General features: G+C 33.6%; 2 protein-coding genes across 2 annotated transcripts in view; one reads left to right on the forward strand and one right to left on the reverse strand.

Annotated features, from left to right (window-relative positions):
• Positions 1-1,851: 1,851 nt before the first annotated feature.
• The window catches only part of LOC117327081 (alpha-(1,3)-fucosyltransferase C-like), a 34,324-nt gene continuing 13,111 nt past the window's right edge, over positions 1,852-23,064 (reverse strand). Inside the window, exons 2-3 of the mRNA XM_033883910.1 lie at positions 3,901-3,979; positions 1,852-3,464 (exon numbers count right to left, since the gene is read on the reverse strand). Of these exons, the coding sequence (XP_033739801.1) occupies positions 2,384-3,464; positions 3,901-3,977 (1,158 nt within the window). The 5' untranslated portion in view covers positions 3,978-3,979 and the 3' untranslated portion in view covers positions 1,852-2,383. The remainder of the gene's footprint in view (positions 3,465-3,900; positions 3,980-23,064) is intronic.
• On the forward strand, positions 5,520-6,585 carry LOC117326752 (clumping factor B-like). Its single transcript, XM_033883474.1, has 2 exons — positions 5,520-5,586; positions 5,879-6,585. The coding sequence occupies exons 1-2, from the start codon at positions 5,520-5,522 to the stop codon at positions 6,583-6,585; spliced, it is 774 nt and encodes a 257-aa protein (XP_033739365.1).

A 23,064-nucleotide genomic window follows, 5' to 3' on the forward strand; every position in this document is an offset into this window, starting at 1 on the left:
CTTGAAACAGAAAAATGATATTGCCTCTCACCTAGGCGACTGGGGTTCGATTCCCTGGTCAGACCCGAAAAAGTATGGGGTCACCTGCCCGACCACGTGAGTTTTCCTCCTGTTCTCCGGTTTCCCTCAACACTACGACCCCTCGCGCGCTTCAATCCGGGCCAACAAGCATGACTGATATAAGCTGATAAAACTTGTTTTGCAATTGTTGTAAAATATATAAAGTTTATATTACAATGTACGTTTACATTACAGAAAAAAAATACATACATTACATTATACAGTGGTGTATTATATTTACACCAAAGAAGCGGATAAAGGTTGCATAGTAGTTCTACTAAAAATATTTCTATAGCTAATTCTTTTTAAGTCTTTTAGCAATGCTTAGTGAAACTGGATTTTATAAAACGATCAGTGACGGTTTTGATACAGAAACCCATACAATTATTAAAAGTCTGATGCAAACATGCTAAAGAGAAGAATGATCATCTTATAAGTATATGCATCCGACTGCTTAATTGTAAAAGTTTTAAATCTAGACCAATAGTCGGTGGGCCAAATAATGCGGCTCAATGCTTCAGTGATTTAGACCACATTGTGGAACCACATTATTTTTCATAATATACGTCCACCTTGAGATTTGAAACAAATGTTCTAAATTTGATAACTGTTGGATAGATGTTATAGATGGTATTAATCGAGGGGTTTCCAAATGAAACACGTCTAGGTGAGGTACATGTTCAATGATTATTCAATATGGTATCTATTTGTTTAGAAATGGCTTGAATTTCACAGTAAAAGCAAATATCAATTGCACGTCGAAGTGAGTTATATAATTTGTTCTAAATGCGATGATTTGTATATAGGTCAAACTAGTAAGGAACTTTATACGCATGACCGTGCAAGGGCAACAAACTTAAATTGACACCTCCCGATATTTATATAGCAATGAAGATTGTACAAAAGTCACACGATCGATGTCGGGACCATTAAAACATGGTTCTGGTGCATTCACAGGTAAGGCATTGAACGTAAGAAGGTATTATACAAATGTATAGTAGATCCAAAATGAATTCGACTCCCTCATAAAACTCTTTATTCTTCTTGGATTCGTCAGGGATGCTAAGCGCCCAAAGTGTTGATGAATGGAGGCGATCAAAATCAAAACGCGAAACAAATTAAAAGAAATGCAGAAATCTGGTTGGAGAGGTGCAAAAGACACGTCTTCAATTTTATAATTTAAAAACACTTTTTATATAAAATATACATTTATATACACATAAGCTGACATAACGGGTTATTTACTCATGATCTAGTACAGCTTGAAAAACAATTCAATAAAAAAAATAAGTTAAAGTAGCTAAAGCATTAACAAATTGTGCTTTTTTTGACAAATTTTCCTTGAAGGGTTCATTAGGTTTGTCTCAAGTTCAACTCAATTCATTAGTCCCTGTTATAGGATCCAACAGCGAACTTAAACTATGGCAGAGATGTTATTGGACGACATAACTTCATATCACACTATTTAACAACATTCTTTAAATCAAAACATGCCATCAGGCTAAATAAAATACAGATAATATATAAATAAATAGATAGCTTCATTAATGCTAACTCTTTTTCTGATTTAACCGAATCCTGCGTTTTAATTGCATATAGGTCACTGAACGCGACATTACATGAATTGAAAGAGAACGAGTTGAAGATCACAAAATATGTATTTATTTCTAATATTGTGAAAGAAAATACGATAACAAGAAGTCTCGTCAACAGCTGAGGGAGATAAAAAAATAAGGGACATTTTGAAAAATAGCTCAATAAATATCAAAAGAAAAACAAACAAAAACAGCATTCGGAATTACCTTCTTTAGTATTCACATAAAATTCCATGAACAACGATGTAATTCAGACAAGAACATTAATTATCCAGAGAAAGAAATTCGGTACAAATTTTAGTTCCATCGAACCAGGGCCTCATTAAGACTTTTATCTTACGACACTGAAACTACTGTACGATGATACAGCGGACGACGAAAGCTGACAAATCGTCACTTCTATCTCACGACACTGAAAAAATGGTACGATGACACAGCGGACGACGAAAACTGACAAATCGTCACTTTTATCTTACGAAACTGAAACTACTGAACGATGATACAGCGGACGACGAAAGCTGACAAATCGTCACTTTTATCTTACGACACTGAAAACACTGTACAATGACACAGCGGACGACGAAAGCTGACAAATCGTCACTTTTATCTTAAGACATTAAAACTGGCGCTTTAAAAATTTAAGCATATTTAATTGAAAAAACTATCATTTCATCGTAACTTATAACATCACAGCATGTGGCTTTTGATATATCGTACTAGAGATCATTTCATTGAATATCAGCGACAGGTAAACAAAATGAATTGTCTTCTCCTCCCCTTAACCATGTTTCAAAATCATTATACACTTTCTGATACTTTTTGTCTGTATGACTACGACGACACAATTCACAAAATGTTTCATTTGACTGGATCATATCCCTGGCAACGTAATGCTTGCGCCAATTAAAATACGTACTCGGTGTCTTTTTAGTATTCTCCAAAACTTTCAAAAAGTTTCCTAGATATTCCACAGAATGGAAATCTTTTGTTGAAATATATGATCCCGGAGGAAGGTAGTGATTCAAAAAGGCACCATTCCTGACAATTGGAATAGCATCAAAGAGACTCTCATATATTTTGAAGCTCTTTTCTGTGATGTAGTCTCGACATAACGAATTTTCAAATGAGAGATAATATCTATAAATAGATTGTAATTTTTTAGCACATATAGGCCATTTTTCGTCACACTTTTGATCACCACACTGTCCAAACATATCTACATCAACAGTTTTATTTAACGCCACCGCATATTCGTACCGCATACTGAAACTCTTGCAATTTGAAACAAACCATACAACGTCTTTTGTCTTTGCATCCCAATTGATACTTAAATTTTGCGACGTGATATTTTTATCGATATTTTCCTTTTTTTCAATAATACCATATGGACTATATATATCAGAATCTCTTCTATATGAAATCGTCCAATTGAAAAGTTTCTTCCATGACGCATACGATTTTCCATGAAGTGGCGGCGGCTCCATGCTGTGATACACCCAAATCTGATTTCTTGGCTTTGGCGGAGCAACATCCGGTAAATCTCGCCATATGACGATTAGGTTGTCCGTATCATCTTCCAAAGTGTCACTCTCAGTAAAATAACAGCTGTATTGGCATCCTTCGAAGACGTCAGAACTAATATAGTGCGGCCGTCGTATGTAATGAATTCGACGGTAGATGGTGTGTTCATACTTCCGTACATTGTTTAAGATGGATTGGACGTGGTCGAGATACGACTGGATATAAAGCAAACGGACAAATAAGGTAGCGACCACCAACAATAACACACAAACTAAAGCTGCAGTTTTCCTGAAACATAAAGAAGGCGAAATACTGTGAATATATACATCTATAACACGTTACCTATACTGCCATCTGGTTATCTCTTATTCAGATCTACGAAAACTCACTGATATGTCTACAATAATGAACAAAAAAAATGGAAACCAAACAAACAAACAAAAACATTGAGCTTCATTTTGTTATATGAATAACTTGTTGCCTGGATACCGAAACAAATTCAAGAACAAACATCAAATTAATCTAATGATTTTCACAACTTATCATTACGGTATGGTTCAGTTACCGTTATCTAGGTTTAATACAATACACAATTATAACCTCATTTAACTGCGGTCAATAGAGCCGCATTTTTGTTTTATCTAGTGTTTATTGGCTATAAATGACTAAATGAACGAGTAAGAAAAATTCTTACGAAAGAAAGAATTTGTTAAAAATAACTTACCCAGTTTTACGATTTAGACATGTTCGCATGTATTTGAGGTAGTGTTCATATCGGCATCCTCTTCCCAAGCGATACATCGCTATGCAAAAAAAAAAAGCAAAAAAATATACAACATGCTGAAAGTTCATTTTTGTATCTCATGGTATATGTGATAAAATCAAGTCCTGTAATGAACTGTATAAATGTTACATTGTGGAATATGTATTACAACCAGAAAACGCCATATCAGAATATATTCAGACATTGTTATAACGAATGAAATAACAGTTTTCTTCAGGTGTATTGTAAATATTCCAAAGATATTAATACTGTCACAACATTTCGACCAATTCCGACAAGACTCGTTCACTATATCGTGTAAATGGCTGGCATACGTTAAAGATATTTTTATCTAAATCTGGCTTAAACTATGTCTGGATTAACCAATCAATATGTTCTTTTTCAAGAGATGAAATAAAGAGTCTGGTTAAAAATAGATTGCAGGATCAGTTTATTCAGAAATGGTTTCATGATATTGATAATTCTTCAAGAGGACAAACATATTCTTTATTTAAGACACAATTTGGCATAGAAAAGTATTTGTTACAGCTAAATGAAAAAGATAGAAAAATTATGTGTAAATTTCGATCCTCTCATATTAAACTACCAATAGAATCAAGTTTATATAAGAATGTGTAGCTTTATAGAAAAACTAAGTAAATTGATTTTAAAGTATTTTTATCATGCAGTGCTCCTCCATTCTTTAAAATTCTTTAATGTTCTTTGTAATTATCACAAATTATATTGTATAGAATATAGTAAGATTGTATTACTGTACGCCATGTATCATTGTTATTATGTATATGTGACCTCTTGTTACACAGGTTAGTGTGTCAGAGTGATATCAATAAAACCTTGAAACCTTGTATGCACTTGTGCAAAAGCAACCAAAGCATGATAAATGTCTCAACTGTCCAATATTATATCAATAGGCTGAGAGGGCAATTGCTCACACTCAACAGATACTGAAACTATCCAATGTTAACACAGAGGAGTGTGTTTTAAGTCAGGTTTATCCTTCTAACTTAGATATTATGCAAAATATTTTCTATTGTTACGAGCTTAAGATTATCCAACATTTTACATAATAGACATTGTTTTGCTTATATCCTGCAAGTAAACATTAGCATAACCGGTATATGTATGAACACGGTTTAACATAGCTTTGCTATCTCTAAAATATTTATATAAAAAAAAACTGATAAAAAAATCTGATTTCAAAAATACATTTTTTTAGAAAAAAAAATACATATGATTAAAATATCCAGTTGGAAACAAATTAATTTTGATAAATACCAGAATATACAAATAATTAAAAATTAGGTGGACATTTTGAAATGTAATAACTTCATATGATTATACTGTCATAATGACGTTATGTTCATTTTTATAATATATAGTATTACTAAAGTGTACGTATACATATATGTGTATGTTAGACTATTAAGCGTAACGGACATGTACTTTTGTGATTATGTATTGCGTCATACTATATTGCATTGTATTGTTTTGTAATGTCTTCTGATGTGTTGAAAAACACAAAGAAATAAAAGAATCTGAATCTGATTCGCATAACAAGGATGCTTTTTTACCAGATACCTATTAGACACCAGCCTGAGATTGCCCAGGTAGCACAGGTAACCACAGGTGAAAACAGGTAAATACAGGTAAACTCATTCGAATAGACTATAATCCTTCTAACAATATTCTGCTCCTTATGTGGTCAGTCAACAAATAGATATTCAGCCTGACCAGCGTGTTCTCCTTTCGCTGACTTTTGGAGAACAAAGAAATTTGTTGATCTTGTAGAATAGGGAACCAATTATAGTCAGTTTCAAATTAATTGTTATGAAATAAAAATAAGTATGATAATTATTTTATCAGTTTAATTGATGATATGTACAAGCAGCACTATATTTATATATATCGCGCGTTGCAGGTTATGAGTTAGATAGCAAGACAGATTCAGGTTATGAGTTAGACAGCAAGACAGATTCAGGTTATGAGTTAGACAGCAATACAGATTCAGGTTATGAGTTAGATAGCAAGACAGATTCAGGTTATGAGTTAGATAGCAAGACAGATTCAGGTTATGAGTTAGACAGCAAGACAGATTCAGGTTATGAGTTAGACAGCAAGACAGATTCAGGTTATGAGTTAGACAGCAAGACAGATTCAGGTTATGAGTTAGACAGCAAGACAGATTCAGGTTATGAGTTAGACAGCAAGACAGATTCAGGTTATGAGTTAGACAGCAATACAGATTCAGGTTATGAGTTAGACAGCAAGACAGATTCAGGTTATGAGTTAGACAGCAAGACAGATTCAGGTTATGAGTTAGACAGCAAGACAGATTCAGGTTATGAGTTAGACAGCAAGACAGATTCAGGTTATGATTTAGACAGCAAGGCAGATTCAGGTTATGAGTTAGACAGCAATACAGATTCAGGTTATGAGTTAGACAGCAAGACAGATTCAGGTTATGAGTTAGACAGCAAGACAGATTCAGGTTATAAGTTAGACAGCAAGACAGATTCAGGTTATGAGTTAGACAGCAAGACAGATTCAGGTTATGAGTTAGACAGCAAGACAGATTCAGGTTATAAGTTAGATAGCAAGACAGATTCAGGTTATGAGTTAAGATAGCAAGACAGCATTAACAGTACATATATTTTATGTGATCTTTATATGAATACATTTCAACTTTATATGGATTATTTTATGCACTTGATAAAGTTATACATCTATAAATGTAAAAAGGTATATTAAACATTGATACACTATCATATAATACAGTTAATGAAAAGTTATAAAATATGTTCAAAATAGGCTTCTAAGTTATTGGTGGTGGGGTGGATTGAAGAAGATGATACTTCAAAAAAAAACATTTGATTTTGTTTCATGGAAATAAACAATACCCAAAATCTTAATTATTTATCTGGGGATAGCATCAGAATATAGGTAAACACTTTGCCCAATAATTCTAGTTCAAGCATTTATCAGGGTTGGAATCTTTCAAATTTGTTCAAGGTCAGACGACACTGTCGACAAGACGACCCCATCGCACTATTTATATTGATAAATTTTGCTATTACAATAAAGAATGAATAATGTTGCTAATTTTTCAAATATTTCTTTCTCGATATGCATATGACACTTCTTTAAAATTGGATGGGTCTGAAGTGTCTTTGCAGTAACCGATTGTCGAACTAAATTCATTATCATATCTTGTTGTAGAGGAATATTCACTTCGATAGGCAAGATACACATTATCAAGTCCCTCTTAATTACACAACTTAATACATTCAATGGAATACTACTATGTTTTCTTTTTCTGTTTTTATGGAATGGGAAAACTGACAAGGTAGAAAGGAATGGTATAACTAAAGATTATTTATGAAGGTGGTTTAAAGATGATAACTTTTCTTAGTATGTTCCACACGTGACGATGTAAGAATATGTTCTGATGTGGTATTTCTAATTCTAATTTCAGTGCAAATCAAAAACAATTCTTCCTTCTAAAGACCCCTCTTTGGTATGTTCCACATGTGACTATCGGTAGACATTCTGTTTTCTATAAGGACTGGGTTTCTATGGTGATCGCGTGGTTAAAGTGATTAAAGATGCACGCTCACTTAATTTCTACACCATTAATCTACCCCGAAATATGGTATAGAACTAATTTTCTTCCGTTCTAATGCTCGTTAACTTTATACAGAAAAGGATACTGACATGAAGATAAAAAACACAAAACTTTTCCTTCCTTACATGCCTCTCAACATAAAACCTTTTTTTTTTAAATATTTAAAGAACTAAAGATATATGTAAATGTTTATAGTGTCTCCTAAATCTGACAATTCTGGAGATTTTAATGTACAATTTGTATGATATGTATGTGATTTATGTATTTAAAATGTGTGACACTTAAATATAATATATCTTATCTTAAAACATATCTTATAGATGTCTATCCAAAAATTATGAAATTGATACAGGAAGAAAAAATAGGTAGAACAGTTTAATTTTGCAGAACCAACATGGGACACTCTTATTTTATTACCTTTCAAAATAACTAATAACTCAACAGGATTTTACACAATAGTTTGACAACAAATCCAATACTTTTTAAGGCAAACATTTCACGATTCCACCATGTACATTCTGTAAATCAAAGACAGAAAGTATAATTCATATTCCTTTGGGATGCGAGAAAGTTCAGAATTTGTTTTAGAGTTTATAACCACTTTTGTAAGCCGCCTCATTCCTTTCACTATTGAAAAATCCTTTATGTTTGGTTTCTGGTCACTCAGAAAGAGGTATGGTAACATTTACAATGAAGCTAATATGAGCAACCCTTATATTATTCAAGGTGGATTGTTCAACTACGAATAAAACCAAATGCTTGAAAATTAACATAGAATAATAAATCCTGATTAAGCACAGAAGTACCTAATCCATTTGTCAGTATATGATTACATCATAAGATGGTCATATTTTGAATCATTCTTTAATGGTATTTCGTAATAACAGTAAGAACTATAAATAGAATTATAAGTAAAACTCACTTGTGTCGAACACGCTTGGATCTGTTCGCTCCCGATCTCGCCCTTCTTTATTTTAGCAAATTAAACACGGATGTTTCGGAAACTGTAACACGGTAATGTCGTACACATTTTTGGAACATCCCTTCTGAATCACACCAAACAAAATTCCATTTTTTTGTGTCGAATATCCAGGTGTCACGTTGTCCCGGGTTAAATGTTCAGACTTCGGTCCGACGGACTGGTCAGTCGGCTGTACAGATATTTGCTGACCATTTATATAAACATAGGGAGCAGGAATATTGTTAGAAGGATTATAGTCTATTTCAGAGGAGTTTACATGTACCTGAATTCACCCGTGTTTTACCTGTGTTTTACCTGTTCTACCTGAGCAATCTCAGATTTTTTTTTTATTTTCAGATTATTTTATTTCCTTGTGTTACAAGACACATTGGAGAGTAGACATATACATATACAATAATACAATAGTACAGATAGTGATGGACAATCATACCATTATATCAATCAACAATATATATATCTTTATATATAAGAACACAGGCTGGTGTCATATACTTACATGAAGATATATTTTAATCAAAATTCCCTGGTTACTAAAATTCTATACTAATAAATACATCAAATTACAAAAGCTTAAAGTAGTATTTTTCACTTTCTGCATTCTGCAGAATGCTGACCTAACCATTAACACTGGCCCCTTCACCGACTGCGCTGTAGCGCATTGGGTTGAGGGAGACCGCAAAACATGGAACCACTATAACACAGAAGGAGACACCACACCACCAACAATTTGTAATTGGATGCCTAGCACGGGAAAACTGAAGAAGGTGGTGTGATATGCATTTGCATGGCATTGTACGAATTTCTGTGTGCATGAAGTTTCATTTGTATATACATTTTATTATGTATATACATATATATATAATTTTGTTTAGATATGAAACATTTTCCACCTGAAACTTTACTGTTTGTTTGTTTTGTTTTGTTTTTTTAACTGTAATATATGATGTTGTGTTAATGTTGAATTGTCATTGCATCTTTATCATTGATACATATATATTACACTGCATTATTTATGAAATTATTGTCTGAAACAGCAGAAGATACATTATGTATGTAGTGCTGTTGGCATATTATATTAATTTCATTAATGAAGCGCATACAAAATCTGTATTGATTTTTATTTCATGATATATCTGTTTCCCCATCGTTTATCTATGTATCTCGGTTTCCCTACTTTCCACATGTAGCTCAGGTAAATCAGCAAAGGTGAAAAATTAATCTGAAACTGACTATAATTGGTTTTTCAATTGTTCTACTAGATCAACATATTCCTTTGTTCTCCAAACAGTGGGCATGGAGAACGCTCGGGTCAGTCGTGTCCGAGTTTACGGAAGCTATTGTTAAACTGTGGCTATCGATCAAACATTAATCCCTTTTAATCCCCCCCCTGGTCCACCGGAGAGGGTTTTAAACTTTAAATAGTTATATAAACATTGTTAACGGTAAAATCTACTGAAAAAGAACGTCTTTTTGGTAAGGCTTTGATTTCTAGATTTATTCGCAAACTCCTACACACTATTGTATATGCAGTAAGAGGTAACATATTCAATGTCATAACACACATCACACCGTGTAATACTTCACGTGTCACGTATTAGTATAACATACGTTATTACATTCATCATAATAAGACATATTCGAAAGTACAAGGTCACCTTATTAGCTCATACTAGTGGGAATTTCCCTTTAGCCTAGTGGTAGGATGTTGGCCTGGAGAGCAACAGGTCGTTAGTTCGAGCCCCAGCGCGGGCAGGGTATTTTTATTACTACTTCCTATTACAGATTTGGTGCCGTTGACCACTCCAAGTAAGAGTTAAAGGGGATTGAGAAGCTTCCTTGGAGACAAAGAACCTGGGTTGTGGTTGTCTTCGGGGTAAAGACTTTGTGAGGGAGTTGTATAAAAGTAGAGAGTAGCTCAAACTAGTGGGAATTTCCATTTAGCCTTGTGATAGGATGTTTGCCTTGAGAGCGAAAGGTCGCTAGTTCGAGACCCAGCGCAGACTGGGTATTTTTCATTACTCCTTTCTATTACACAGCTTTCACGTATCATACAATAGTGTGACATACAATATCAAAATTATCATAAAATCATACACTGACATAGACACTATATATTATAATTCATACAGCACTATAGAGAAGATAATATAATCACATTAATTTGTAACAAACAACAATTATGGATTTTGTACTTCGTTAATATGCTGTAATATCAATAAGGAAAAAATATATTGACTGAGGCGCGTCAAGAGTAAGGACAGACACACTATATCCGTGCGTAGAGCTCTTTCTATTCATACAGTATCCCGGATGTTAGGGTATTTCCAGAATCTATTTTTAGCGGCGATTAAGCAAAAGCATACAATAATACTATTACACAAATCCTACAGCACAATTCTTTGACAGCTACTTTTATCATGCCCCACTCATCATAGTATATAATCATAAAATGATTTAGACAATAGTACACGCATCCAGATCTCCTCGGATTTTTTTTACAGCAACCCGAGGATGATCCGAATGCAGTACACGTATCGTATAAATATACAATATTGAGACAAATTTATGAACTGCGAAGCATTTCATGTTGAGTTTGTCAAGAGCAACTTAATCCATCACCCCATGAAATCGACAGAAGCAACATTCAATCCTTATATTTTAATTAACACGCCTAATTCATTAAAGGGGCACAAGTCTTCAGGTACTAGAACTTGTGCAAGTCTAATGGTTTGTACTAAAAGAAATAGTCCGTTATTAGATGATGATCAAACTGTATTATAAAGACAAAAAAATGACCACTGAACACATTAACCATAAAACATATAAGCTACGAAGGGCGTGTCTTAAACGAAGTGTATCCAGCATTGTATATTGTATATATATTTATAGTAATTGTCGTGACTTTTTTTCTGCCATTTATTGCTTGCGTATCGTAAAGATATTATTTTCTTTGAACTTTTTTTCAAATTTTTAACACTTTCCCTTTTAATATGAATGTCTGCTTATTATGAAATAGTTTTCTAAAATCCCGAATTTCACTTTTGACGTATTTTTTTTTTTTTTTTTTTAATCCTACATGTATAATCGAATTTCGGAAATAACAAACTGCATTACTACATGAACGTATCATTTTGTAACGACAATGCAGTATCTATATCCTTCTTTATTTAAAAAATTGCCGTAAGTTTACATAAACCAGCGAATCGTGTTCAGGTAAAATAATAAAAAAAAGGAGTCGGTAGGCTCCATTTTTTTTCTTCATTTTTTTGCATTTGCATTTGCACAGCTATGGCACAAACAATAATGTTGGGAGTAAAATAAACACGACCCCCTGTATCTGTTCAAAAACTACACAAAAGAATGCATATATTGGACTGCTAAAGGTAATATTTTGAATGAGCATATAATTATTCTTGACAAAGGAAAAAGCAATCAGCAACAGGGTGACATGTAAACAAAGAATAAATATAGAAAAAAATATTCATGTAACAGAATTCAACTACCAGGATCCTTGAAGTGCATCCGGTATGGGCGTTGGTTTCAAGATTTCCCATTAACTATAATGTTTCCGTTAGCAGAAGGTTTGAATAAATAACACTCTTGTTACATGAAACATACATGTACAGTACGAGGAGGGTGATTTGGTACTCAAACACTCACAGCGCGTTTGCGCCCGTCGAGCGATGGGGATTAAAACCCCGCTGCAATCCCGCCGTAATCCCGCGCAAGCGATGTCGCTGCGATCCCGCTCACGCAGCGATTCCGCTCTGACAAGGCAGCAACCCCGCTCAGCCAGCGATTCAGCTGCGGAAGGCCTACAAACCCGCTCAGCCAGCGATCCCGCTCCGGCGGGCCAGCAAACCCGCTCAGCCAGCGATCCTGCTCCGTCGGGCCAGCAAACCCGCTCAGCCAGCGATCCCGCTCCCGTAACATGGACACAAGAAATCCTGCAATCTTTTTTTTTTTTTTAAATATAACGATGAATAAGAAGGAACTCATTTTTATTTCATCAGAAACGTTCGCAGAATGTAATGTAACGTTTACAAAATATGTTTCGTATTCACTTGCTTGGGTTGTTCTCTGCTTGTGTAAGTATCAAATCAAGAGTAATTTGGTAGCGTAAGTAATGAAGTTTAGTTTAACAAAACTACATTTTATGGATCTTAAAGTATAATCATAGAAAAAGGTTAAACACAAAGTTATTTTTTAAACAACATCTTGTATCTAAAAATGTTCATACGGAGAGTAGCGTAGTGCAAAATGCAAATGTACATCTGATTTTAATTAGATTGAGTATTCTGATATATTTCTAAATTGTTTTGTCTTTTTGGTGTACATACAGTACATGTACATGTTAGCTGGATCGTATGAAAGAGGAACATGACGCAATTTGGCCTGTTTCGACCTAAAGGTGACCATTTTCAAATAAAAAGTAGTTCTCAGATTTGATATTCGCTGGTGTTAATAACATGGGGGAAGACGTAGTTGATGAAATATTTAAATTTGGATGTCAATTATACTAACTACATGAATAATAGAAAACAAAACCATCAGTTTATGCAGCATACGGAAGATTAAGAGATCAAACCACCAACATTTATCTATTTTGCATACATATGTACATATCTACAAGTTGCGAAGCTCACAGCGATGACAACTGAGCAAAATATGAGTGCAATATATATGTTTATATCTATTTTGGTATAAGGTGATGTAGATTCGCAATAAGTCACGTGATATTTCACATGTACTCTAACTCTCCTCTAGTTAAGCTCTCGCTAGCGCTGTGCGCGAACAATCATTTATCTTATATATACATTTGTGCGTGGTATATCCACTTAAAGTATCGTAGTTAGGTATGATATATTAAAATAAAGAAGGCAATTAGTTCTGTCAGTGAAACATTTTCTTTGAAATAGGCAGGATTTGAAATGTGGTCGAATTGTACGATCGCCAGCCGTTATGTAGCCATGCCCGTCTGAATTACCTACAAATGTATTCAATGCTCGGTAAACGTCGTAGTATGCACAATGCACGCGCAATGTACAGGGTACCAAGACAGTTTTTCGACGGCTGGCGATGGGCAGTATACACTGATACATGTAGGCTTAGTTTGTTGTTCAATCTATTCATATATATATATATATATATGAGTTGGTCGCATAGCATTCTAGTGTTTGAACATGATGCAGTCACGCTAGTATCCGCCTTCGGCCCACGTTTGCCGAAGGGTTCATTGTGGTTTCTCCAGTTACTAAAACATTATTCTTATTGTATTTTATTGTATTTCCAGTACTTCTTATATATATTATGTGATTGTATTTGTGATTTTTTGTGTTTTGATAAAGGGGCGGATTGCCTCGAAAATTTAACAAACCTTATTGTTTACACTGTTTGAATTACTTCTTTGCCCCATATATATATATATATATATATAGCTTAGAAACACAAATGACGAAGGAAGACAACTTTTTGACTCGTGCCCTGACCGGGCCTCGAACTCACGATCTACGGCACCCAATCGCCTAGCCAGAAATATCCGCAGCCTATACCGCTGCGCCACATCGGCGTTCTTAAAAAAGAACGTTTCAATGGCGCAGTGATGGTCGGCCCGATACCCGGACATGATCATTGTGGAAGTCGTCTATAAGGTGATATAGAATACCTGGATCGCAATGTATTTACATACATGGATACGAATTGTACATATATTATATATATTTCTCTCGGTACAACTACGACAGGAAATTCAAATCTTTATCTTCGGATCACCAACACAGAGTGTATATGATACATTGTGCTAATAAATAGATATATAGCTTAGAAACACAAATTACATAAATATTATATATAAATCAATATATATATATATATATAATATTTATGTAATTCTCTGAATGAAATATTTGAAATGAACTGTGGTCATCCTTGTCATTCACATAAGCTGAGACGGTAAAATGTACTGTATTGTAAACTTATTAATCTGTATATCACCCGTTTGATAGGTAACCAGTCTTGACATTTTTCATAAAATGAAAACACATTTGTTTTGAACAACCGGACCCATAACGTATGTCTCATATATACATTATACATGTACATGTACATTTGTATGTGCTTGTTGAAACAAATACATGTACATGATTTATTACGGATAATGTTGTTATTATGATTAGTATTATGTGTATATATATGTAAATTTTATATGCATGTTTGGGTAAAATATCCAAGTTCGTCCTTATTAAAGTAATATGAAGATCAATAAATAAGTGATATAGATATCGATCTATATAGGCTATGTCTGATGTCCAATCCTATTGACTTACCATCTCGTCAATAAGATGTGTTGAAATTAAAAATATGGATACTGAGCGTTCTATTTTCTTACGAAACCTGACATAAATAGTTACCCTGATTTTTTATTTAAACATATTTTTATTGTAACTTATATGTATATAAGAGATTGGGCAAAAACCACCTTTCCCGACACAAGTATACATGAAAAAAATACAGCAAGATGGCACAATATAATATTTTAATATAATATTATTTTTTAACATGTTTACAAATTGGTTTAGCGGTAGAGAGAGAGGATGGGGGAGGGGGGGGGGGGGGGTGGTATATATAAAGATATAGTGAAAGTAATTGCTCTTATTTCAATGCACGTGTATATCTTGATATGTTGCAACCATTAAACCAATACGTACAATGTACATATTATAAATGTATAACTTTCAACAATACCAATTACGTACCTAATTTAAATCTGAAATATATATATGATTTAAGAATGATTAATACAATTATCATCGCATTCGGATTTAACGGGTTTTACTTCCGCTATTACGGCCTCAAAAGGAAAACGGCAGGTGCCTTATTCTAAAAGACCTAAATGTAAGAGGTGAGATACAGGTAGACTAGTAAACATGGAGCATAGGCTAAATCCTTATGTAACAACATTCTGCCCGCAGGTAAAAAAAAACTGTAGGGGTCCGATGGGGTCACTGCGATACAGGTATACTCGCTATTGTAATCAAAATCTGTGATTGGCAGATGTTAACAGCAGGTGAAAACATTTCTATAACGGTAACTACACTGTACACGACCGGTATTTGTCCTGTGTATAGAGGATTTATCTATATCACATTGATTAACTCCAATCATGATTTGTAAATGACGCGATTTTAACCACGTGGTCTCCATACACACAGTTTTATTTGGATACTATAGCACATGGAAATGTGTTACATGAGGAACATTAACATTGTATCACACGTACATATATATGAATAAATAATCCAGTTACAAAAACATAATATTCACAGGATTATATTACATACACGTAATCAAAGAAAAGATTTTTTTAGAAAAAAAAGACAAACCATTTAGAACTTCCGTTTATAATTATGACCTTAAACAGACCTTTAGTTTAGTTTTATTTGGATTTGAGCGGTAATAATTTAGAATATGTAATTTCTTTGCAAATTTTCAATGATTGCGTTTTTACAGGAAAACAGATAATGATACTCATCTCCTACATTCTCTGAAGACAAGGTTCATATCTTCTCCTGAAACTCTTTGTTACCTACCAGTTTCAATGGAAAATTTTAATTACATGTACGTACACTGTGTATCTAATACAATTAGAGTTTATCTAATCTCAGGCTTCATCGGACATAAAATGGACTTGTCAATAGCTCGGTGAAGGAGGAAATACTTCACATTGTTTGGGTGTTAGGTCTTGATAATAATGGTGACTTTCGCATAGTCAGTACGTATTTTTTTTTTTTTTTTTTCCGAAATAAAAAGGACAGGAAATATTCCCATGTTGTCGTTATAATTGATTAAAATTTGTTTAAAATGTGTTTTTGTTGACGTTTTTATCACATACACATGACAGATGACACAAATGTATTGTTTTTCTCACAATAAAGAAAGAATATTGGACTACACACACAATCATTCTGTGGTCGATATAGTTTAAACTGTATTTTATTTGACAATTTCCATTTAATAGCATACATACAACATAAGATATACATACGTACGTATATACTATTATGCTCGGTCTTGTAATCAAAGACCGTACTACATGTATTTCTTTGCTGACAAAAAGAGATCGGGAAAGGAATCGATTATCCTTTACAAAAGTGTTCGATATCTCACAAAATAATTTTGTACCAGGCTGCTAAAATGGTAACAATTTTTTCAATTCTTTATTAGTCTTGCGAGTAAACATCTCATCAACATCATACGATTACAAAAAATATAATTCAAGTCAGCTCGAGTAGAGCAATGCACTTGTGACGATTTTTTTCTGATAAGAAAGTAATTAAATGATTAGCTACTATAGTTGGGAAACTATTAGCACTGATTTCGATATCTACCGGTAATATACATGTAAGTGTATGTCCGTGATATTAGCCATGCAAGAGATGTCCCCGATGGACACATAAATATTGATAGTAATAAAAACACAATACCTTTAGGCCGTGGATTTAAAACTACGAAATGTTCAAATAATTGTAAAGTTTATGAAACTTACTACAGAAATTCAAAGATAATTTTCTCAAACGGACATGTTGCTAGCTAAATACTTCAAATTTCTACGTAAAAATAAGTCGAGATCAAAATAACGAACCCCTTATGTGGCCTCTCCGAGGTCATGCACAAAACGCCATCTATACAAAGGTCAACTAAATCAGAATTGTAATAATGCTGCCGTGGACACCTGGCTCATTGTCCACTATTAAAATGGTTACCGGATTGAGCACATTTCCGTGTTCCCCATATCCCACTCGAGGTGCACACAAATTCTGACCAAGATCCGACCGTCCTAAGTTCTCTAGAAATGATGACAAAACCGCCTTTTGACCCGTCCCCATTCCGTAAGAATGAAATAATGCTACTGCGGACACTTGGTTCATTGTCCACCATTATCCGGAATAATTACCTTTCCGTTTTCCCAAAGAAGGCGGTCACCAGTTAGCAGTCACAGGATACATTTACAATGTATTGACTCAGCTCCTAACACTAAATGACGACTATATCCAATATTACTGGATTTATGACTCGTGAGCGAGTGATCTTGCACATGCATGAAAATAGTCTATTTGAACTTTAATAACTACAATATTTCCCTATAAATATCAAAATGGTCTGACATCAAGTGCACTGTCATATTGTACAACATTGCAGATATCATTCAACTTATAACATAGATTTCATGAGCAATACATTACACGTATGAATTTGTATCTCATAGTTGAGGTACATCATCCAATAAATACTTACGATGGACGATACAACTGAAAACATATACATGGTAATTAAAGTATAATTAATCGACACCAGGCTGTTGAAAGTCTACCGTCATTACTGATTGAGCGGGTCCGCTACAATTCCGCTCGAGCGGGTCCGCTACAAGTCCGCTCGAGCGGGCCCGCTACAAGCCCGCCCGGCGAGCGGGTCCGCTACAAGTCCGCCCGCTCAAGCCCGCTACAAAACCGCTCAAAGCCCGCTGCGAACTCGCTCAAGCCCGCTCGAAGCCCGCTCAAATCCCGTTGCAATCCCGCTGCAAACCCGCGCAAATTCTGAGCGGAGGGCTGCGCGGGCCAACGCTCTGTGAGCGTTTGAGTACCAAATCACCCTCCACGTAATGTATGTTGAAATATATGTTGGCATAAATCCAAACGCTTTACCGAGACACATTTCCAGGATTAGTTGTAATTTTCTTGGAATTTGTAATTTTAGCAATAACATTTTTTTTGTATTGTCCTTTGAGAGATTCGTGAATAATCCCAAAAAGATAGCTTGATACATCTTTGATAAAAGCATTTTAGATATTGCGTTTATCACGCTATGTATGATTTCTTTAATTTCACTCTATCCCAGATAAAATTCCAGCAATACACTGTAATCCCTTTTTTCAATAAAGCATTTACACTATTTGAGTTGCAAACTGTTTGTTGTCGGACGACATTATTCAAATGAGACCAAATGCCTCTTGGGCATGTCCCACACATTGGTAATGTATGCACTTGTGTGGAACATGCCCAAGCATGATAAGTGTCTCAACTGTCCAATATTGTATCAATAGGCTGAGAGGTTAATTGCTCACACTCAACAGATACTGAAACTGTCCAATGTTAACACAGAGGAGTGTGTTTTAAGTCAGGTTAAAGCTTCTAACTTAGAAATTATGCAAAATGGTTTTTTTATTATTACGAGCTTAAGATTATCCAACATTTTACATAATAGACTTGTTTTTTGCTTACATAATTCAAGTAAACATATAAGCCCAATAGGTAAGTACACAATAGCATAAGCGCAATATGTATGAGCATGTTTTAACATAGCTTTGCTATCTCTGAAATATTCATATGAAAAAAACTGATATTAAAAAATCTGTTTTCAAAAATACATCTTTTTTAGAACAAAAATGCATATGATTAAAATATCCAGTTGGAAACAAATGTATTTTCATATATACCAGAATATACAAATAATTAAAAATTAGTAACCTGGGTAATACTAAAGTATACGTTTACAAATATGTGTATGTTCGACTATTAAGCGTAACGGACATGAACTTTTGTAATTGTGTATTGTGTCATACTATATTACATTGTATTGTTTTGTAATGTCTTTTGGTGTGTTGAAAAACACAAAGAAATCAAAGAATATGAATCTGATTCGCATAACAAGGATACATTTTTACCAGATACCTATCAGACACCAGCCTGAGATTGCTCAGATAGCACAGGTAACAACAGGTGAAAACAGGTAAATACAGGTAAACTCATTTGAATAGACTATAATCCTTCTAACAATATTCTGCTCCTTATGTTTATATAAATGGTCAATCAACAAATATATATTCAGTCTGACCAGCGTGTTCTCCTTTTGCCGACTTTTGGAGAACAAAGAAATTTGTTGATCTTGTAGAACAATATGAAACCAATTATAGTCAGTTTCAAATTAATTTTTCACCTGTGACCATTTATCTTGTAGAAAGTAATGAAACCGAGATATAAAGCTTTATCTGTGGGTTGTGAGAAGTGGGGGAAACAGATATACATCTTCTTGTTTATGAAACAAAAATAAGTATGATAATTATTTTATCAGTTTAATTGATATGTACAAGCAGCACTATATATATATATATATTTGCGCTTTGCAGGTTATGAGTTAAGACAGCAAGATAGCACAAACAACATATACATTTTAGGTGATCTTTATATGAATACATTACAACATGAACTTTATATGGAATTTGTATTTATGCCATTAATAAAGTTATACATCTTTCAATGATAACAAGCATTCTGTGAGTATTGCTAAACCAATACATGTCCCCTACCGGTGCCCCCAAGTTAAAACTTTAGCCAAATTTGAGTAAAATAGTTTAGCCAAAAATGAAACATGATCATTTTATGAAAATAAGTTCACTCCAAACAATGTGTAAATCTAACTTTATTAGGTTGAATAAACCATGTTTCCTGTCCTTAAAAGATATTCAGGTATTAAGTCTACCTTATACAGTGTAAAAGAATCTAAATTGAATTTAAATTGAAATGTGTAATAACAGCCTTGGATTGAAATATAAACAGGATTCTGCATAGCACAGCATAGTAGTACACTGATTTTATTCCAAAAGAATCTCATATCAGTCAAGCATTCAATACAGAGAAAACAGTTAAGTCCATATTATGGAGAAAAAAAATCGAAAAATGAAAACAAAATAATTCATTTTTAACTGTACAAAAGTAATGCCACAAACCCAAAAAACCTCTATGCAAAGAATCAGCATCCTAATACCATTATTAAGTGAATGGTGTGCCATTATAAAACTTTCAACAAAACTTTAACCGGACGGACGGACTGACGGACAGACGGACGCAGGCAAAACCTATAGTCCCCCCGGTTTCACCGGTAGGGGACTAAAAAGTCCATTAAACATTGATACACTATCATATAATATAGTTAATGACAAGTTGAAATATTTTCAAAATATGCTTCCAAGTTGTTGATGGTGCGGTGGAAGATATTCATGATATGCTTCTGATTAAATACTTCGAAAAACTATTTGATTTCGTTTCATGAAATATACACCCCTAAAATCTTAATTATTTATCTGGGGATAGCATCAGAATATGGGTAAAAACTTTTCACAATAATTTTAGTTCCACCTTTTATAAGGTAGGAAATCTTTCAAATTTGTTCATGGTCAGACGACACTTTCGTCAAGACGACCCCACCGCACTATTTATATTGATAAATTTTGCTACTACAATATAGAATGAATAATGTTGCTAATTTTTCAAATATTTCTTTCTCGATATGCATATGACACTTCTTTAAAATTGGATGGATCTGAAGTGTCTTTGCGGTAACCGATTTTCGAACTAAATTCATTATCATATTTTGTTGTAGAGGCATATTCACTCCGATAGGCAAGATACACATTATCAAGTCCCTCTTAATTACACAATTTAATAATTTCATTCAAAATATTCAATGGAATATTACTGTTTTCTTTTTCTGTTTTTTTTTTTTTTATGGAATGGGAAAACTGACAAGATGAAAGGAATGGTATAACTAAAGATTATTTATGAAGGTGGTTTAAAGATGATAACTTTTCTTGCTTTTATTTATGCATTTAAACTAGTATGGAATAAAAGATTGTTTTATAGTACCTACCCGGTATATTAGTAAGTGGCAAGCTCTGTTTGCCTGTTGAATGAATATATATTTGAGTGTAAATTGTGGAAGTATTCATACCTGCATGTGTCAAAAACGTTGCAAGAATATGTTCTGATGTGATATATCTAATTCTAATTTCAGTGCAAAATAAAAACAATTTTTCCTTCTAAAGTCACCTATTTAGTATATTCCACCTGTGACTATCGATAGACATTCTGTTTTCTATAAAGACTGATTTTCTATGGTATTCGCGTGTTTAAGATGATTTAAGATGCACGCTCACTTTCTGTCGACACCATTAATGATTTTACACAGAAATAGCATATAGAAACTAATTTTCTTCCGTTCAAATGGCTTGTTAGCTCTAAACGGAAAATGATATTGACAAGAAGAGGATAAAAGACACAAAACTTGTCCTGCCTTTCACGCCTCTCAACATAAAACTTTTTTTCAAAACATTTAAAGAACTAAAGATATATGTAAATGTTTACAGTGTCTCAAAAATCTGACAAGGCTGGATATTTAAGAAATAATTAACGATGATTCGTGTATTATTGCAGGATATACAACGAGGACGAGGATATTTTGCAATTAAATTAATAACGAAGGCCGCAGGCCTGAGTTATTAATTAAAATTGCAAAATATCCGAGTCCGAGTTGTATATCCTGCAACAATACACGAGTCAAAGTTGATTATTTCTATTCTACCATGTACTGTTTAGTTCTTAGATCGACCTCTTTCTAATAGAAAAACAGCAAAGAAGCCCCGAGAAAACCTTGTGATTTATTTCTTGAGTATTACATTATTTGTTGATGAAATATACAGGCAATACAGTACTACGATCAAGAGCATCTTTCATATGGCATTGATTTTGAAAATAAAAAAAGGATAAAAAAAAAAGAAAACAAAAGTGGGCCTCCGTAGGATTCGAACTCGCGTCGTGATAAAAATTATGAAAGACTAACCCATTAGCCCACTAGGTTATGGTGACCTTAGATAAAACGGGTGAATATCAGATATATAAAATTGTTACAGCCGTGACTCACGAGCGTGTATTATTGGCACGAGCGTGGGTTATTGGAAAATAATACATTGTTTTAAACCAATCAAAACTGGCGTTGCATAGCAAACATGGTAGAATTTAATATATTATATGTATGTGATTTATGTATTTTAAAATGTGTGACACTTAAATGAAATATATCTTATCTTAAAACATATCTTATACATGTCTATCCAAAAATTATGAAATTGTTACAGGAAGAAAAAATAGGTACAACAGATACATTTTGTAGAACCAACAGGGAACAGTCTTATTTCTTTACCTTTCAAAAAATAATAGCTCAAAATTTCAGTGGTATAACTACAAGATTTTACACAATAGTTTGACAACAAATCTAATCCTTTTAAACAGTTCACTATTCCATCATGTACATTCTGTAAATCAAAGACAGAAAGTATAATTCATATTCCTTTGGAATGTGAGAAAGTTCAGAATTTGTTTTAGAGTTTATAACCACTTTTGTAAGCCGCCTCATTCCTTTCACTATTGACAAATCCTTTATTTTTGGTTTCCGGTCACTCAGAAAGAGGTATGGTAACATTTATAATGAAGTTAATATGAGCAACCCTTATTATTCAGGGTGGATAATTCAACCACGAATAAAAACAAATGCTTGAAAAATTAACATAGAATAATAAAATCCTGATTAAGCACAGAAGTACCTTATCCATTTGTCAGTATATGATTATATCATAAGATGGTCAATATTTTGAATCATCCTTTAATGGTAT

The sequence above is a fragment of the Pecten maximus genome, chromosome 5 (genome assembly GCF_902652985.1).
Source record: "Pecten maximus chromosome 5, xPecMax1.1, whole genome shotgun sequence".
In the NCBI taxonomy this organism is placed as follows: domain Eukaryota; kingdom Metazoa; phylum Mollusca; class Bivalvia; order Pectinida; family Pectinidae; genus Pecten; species Pecten maximus.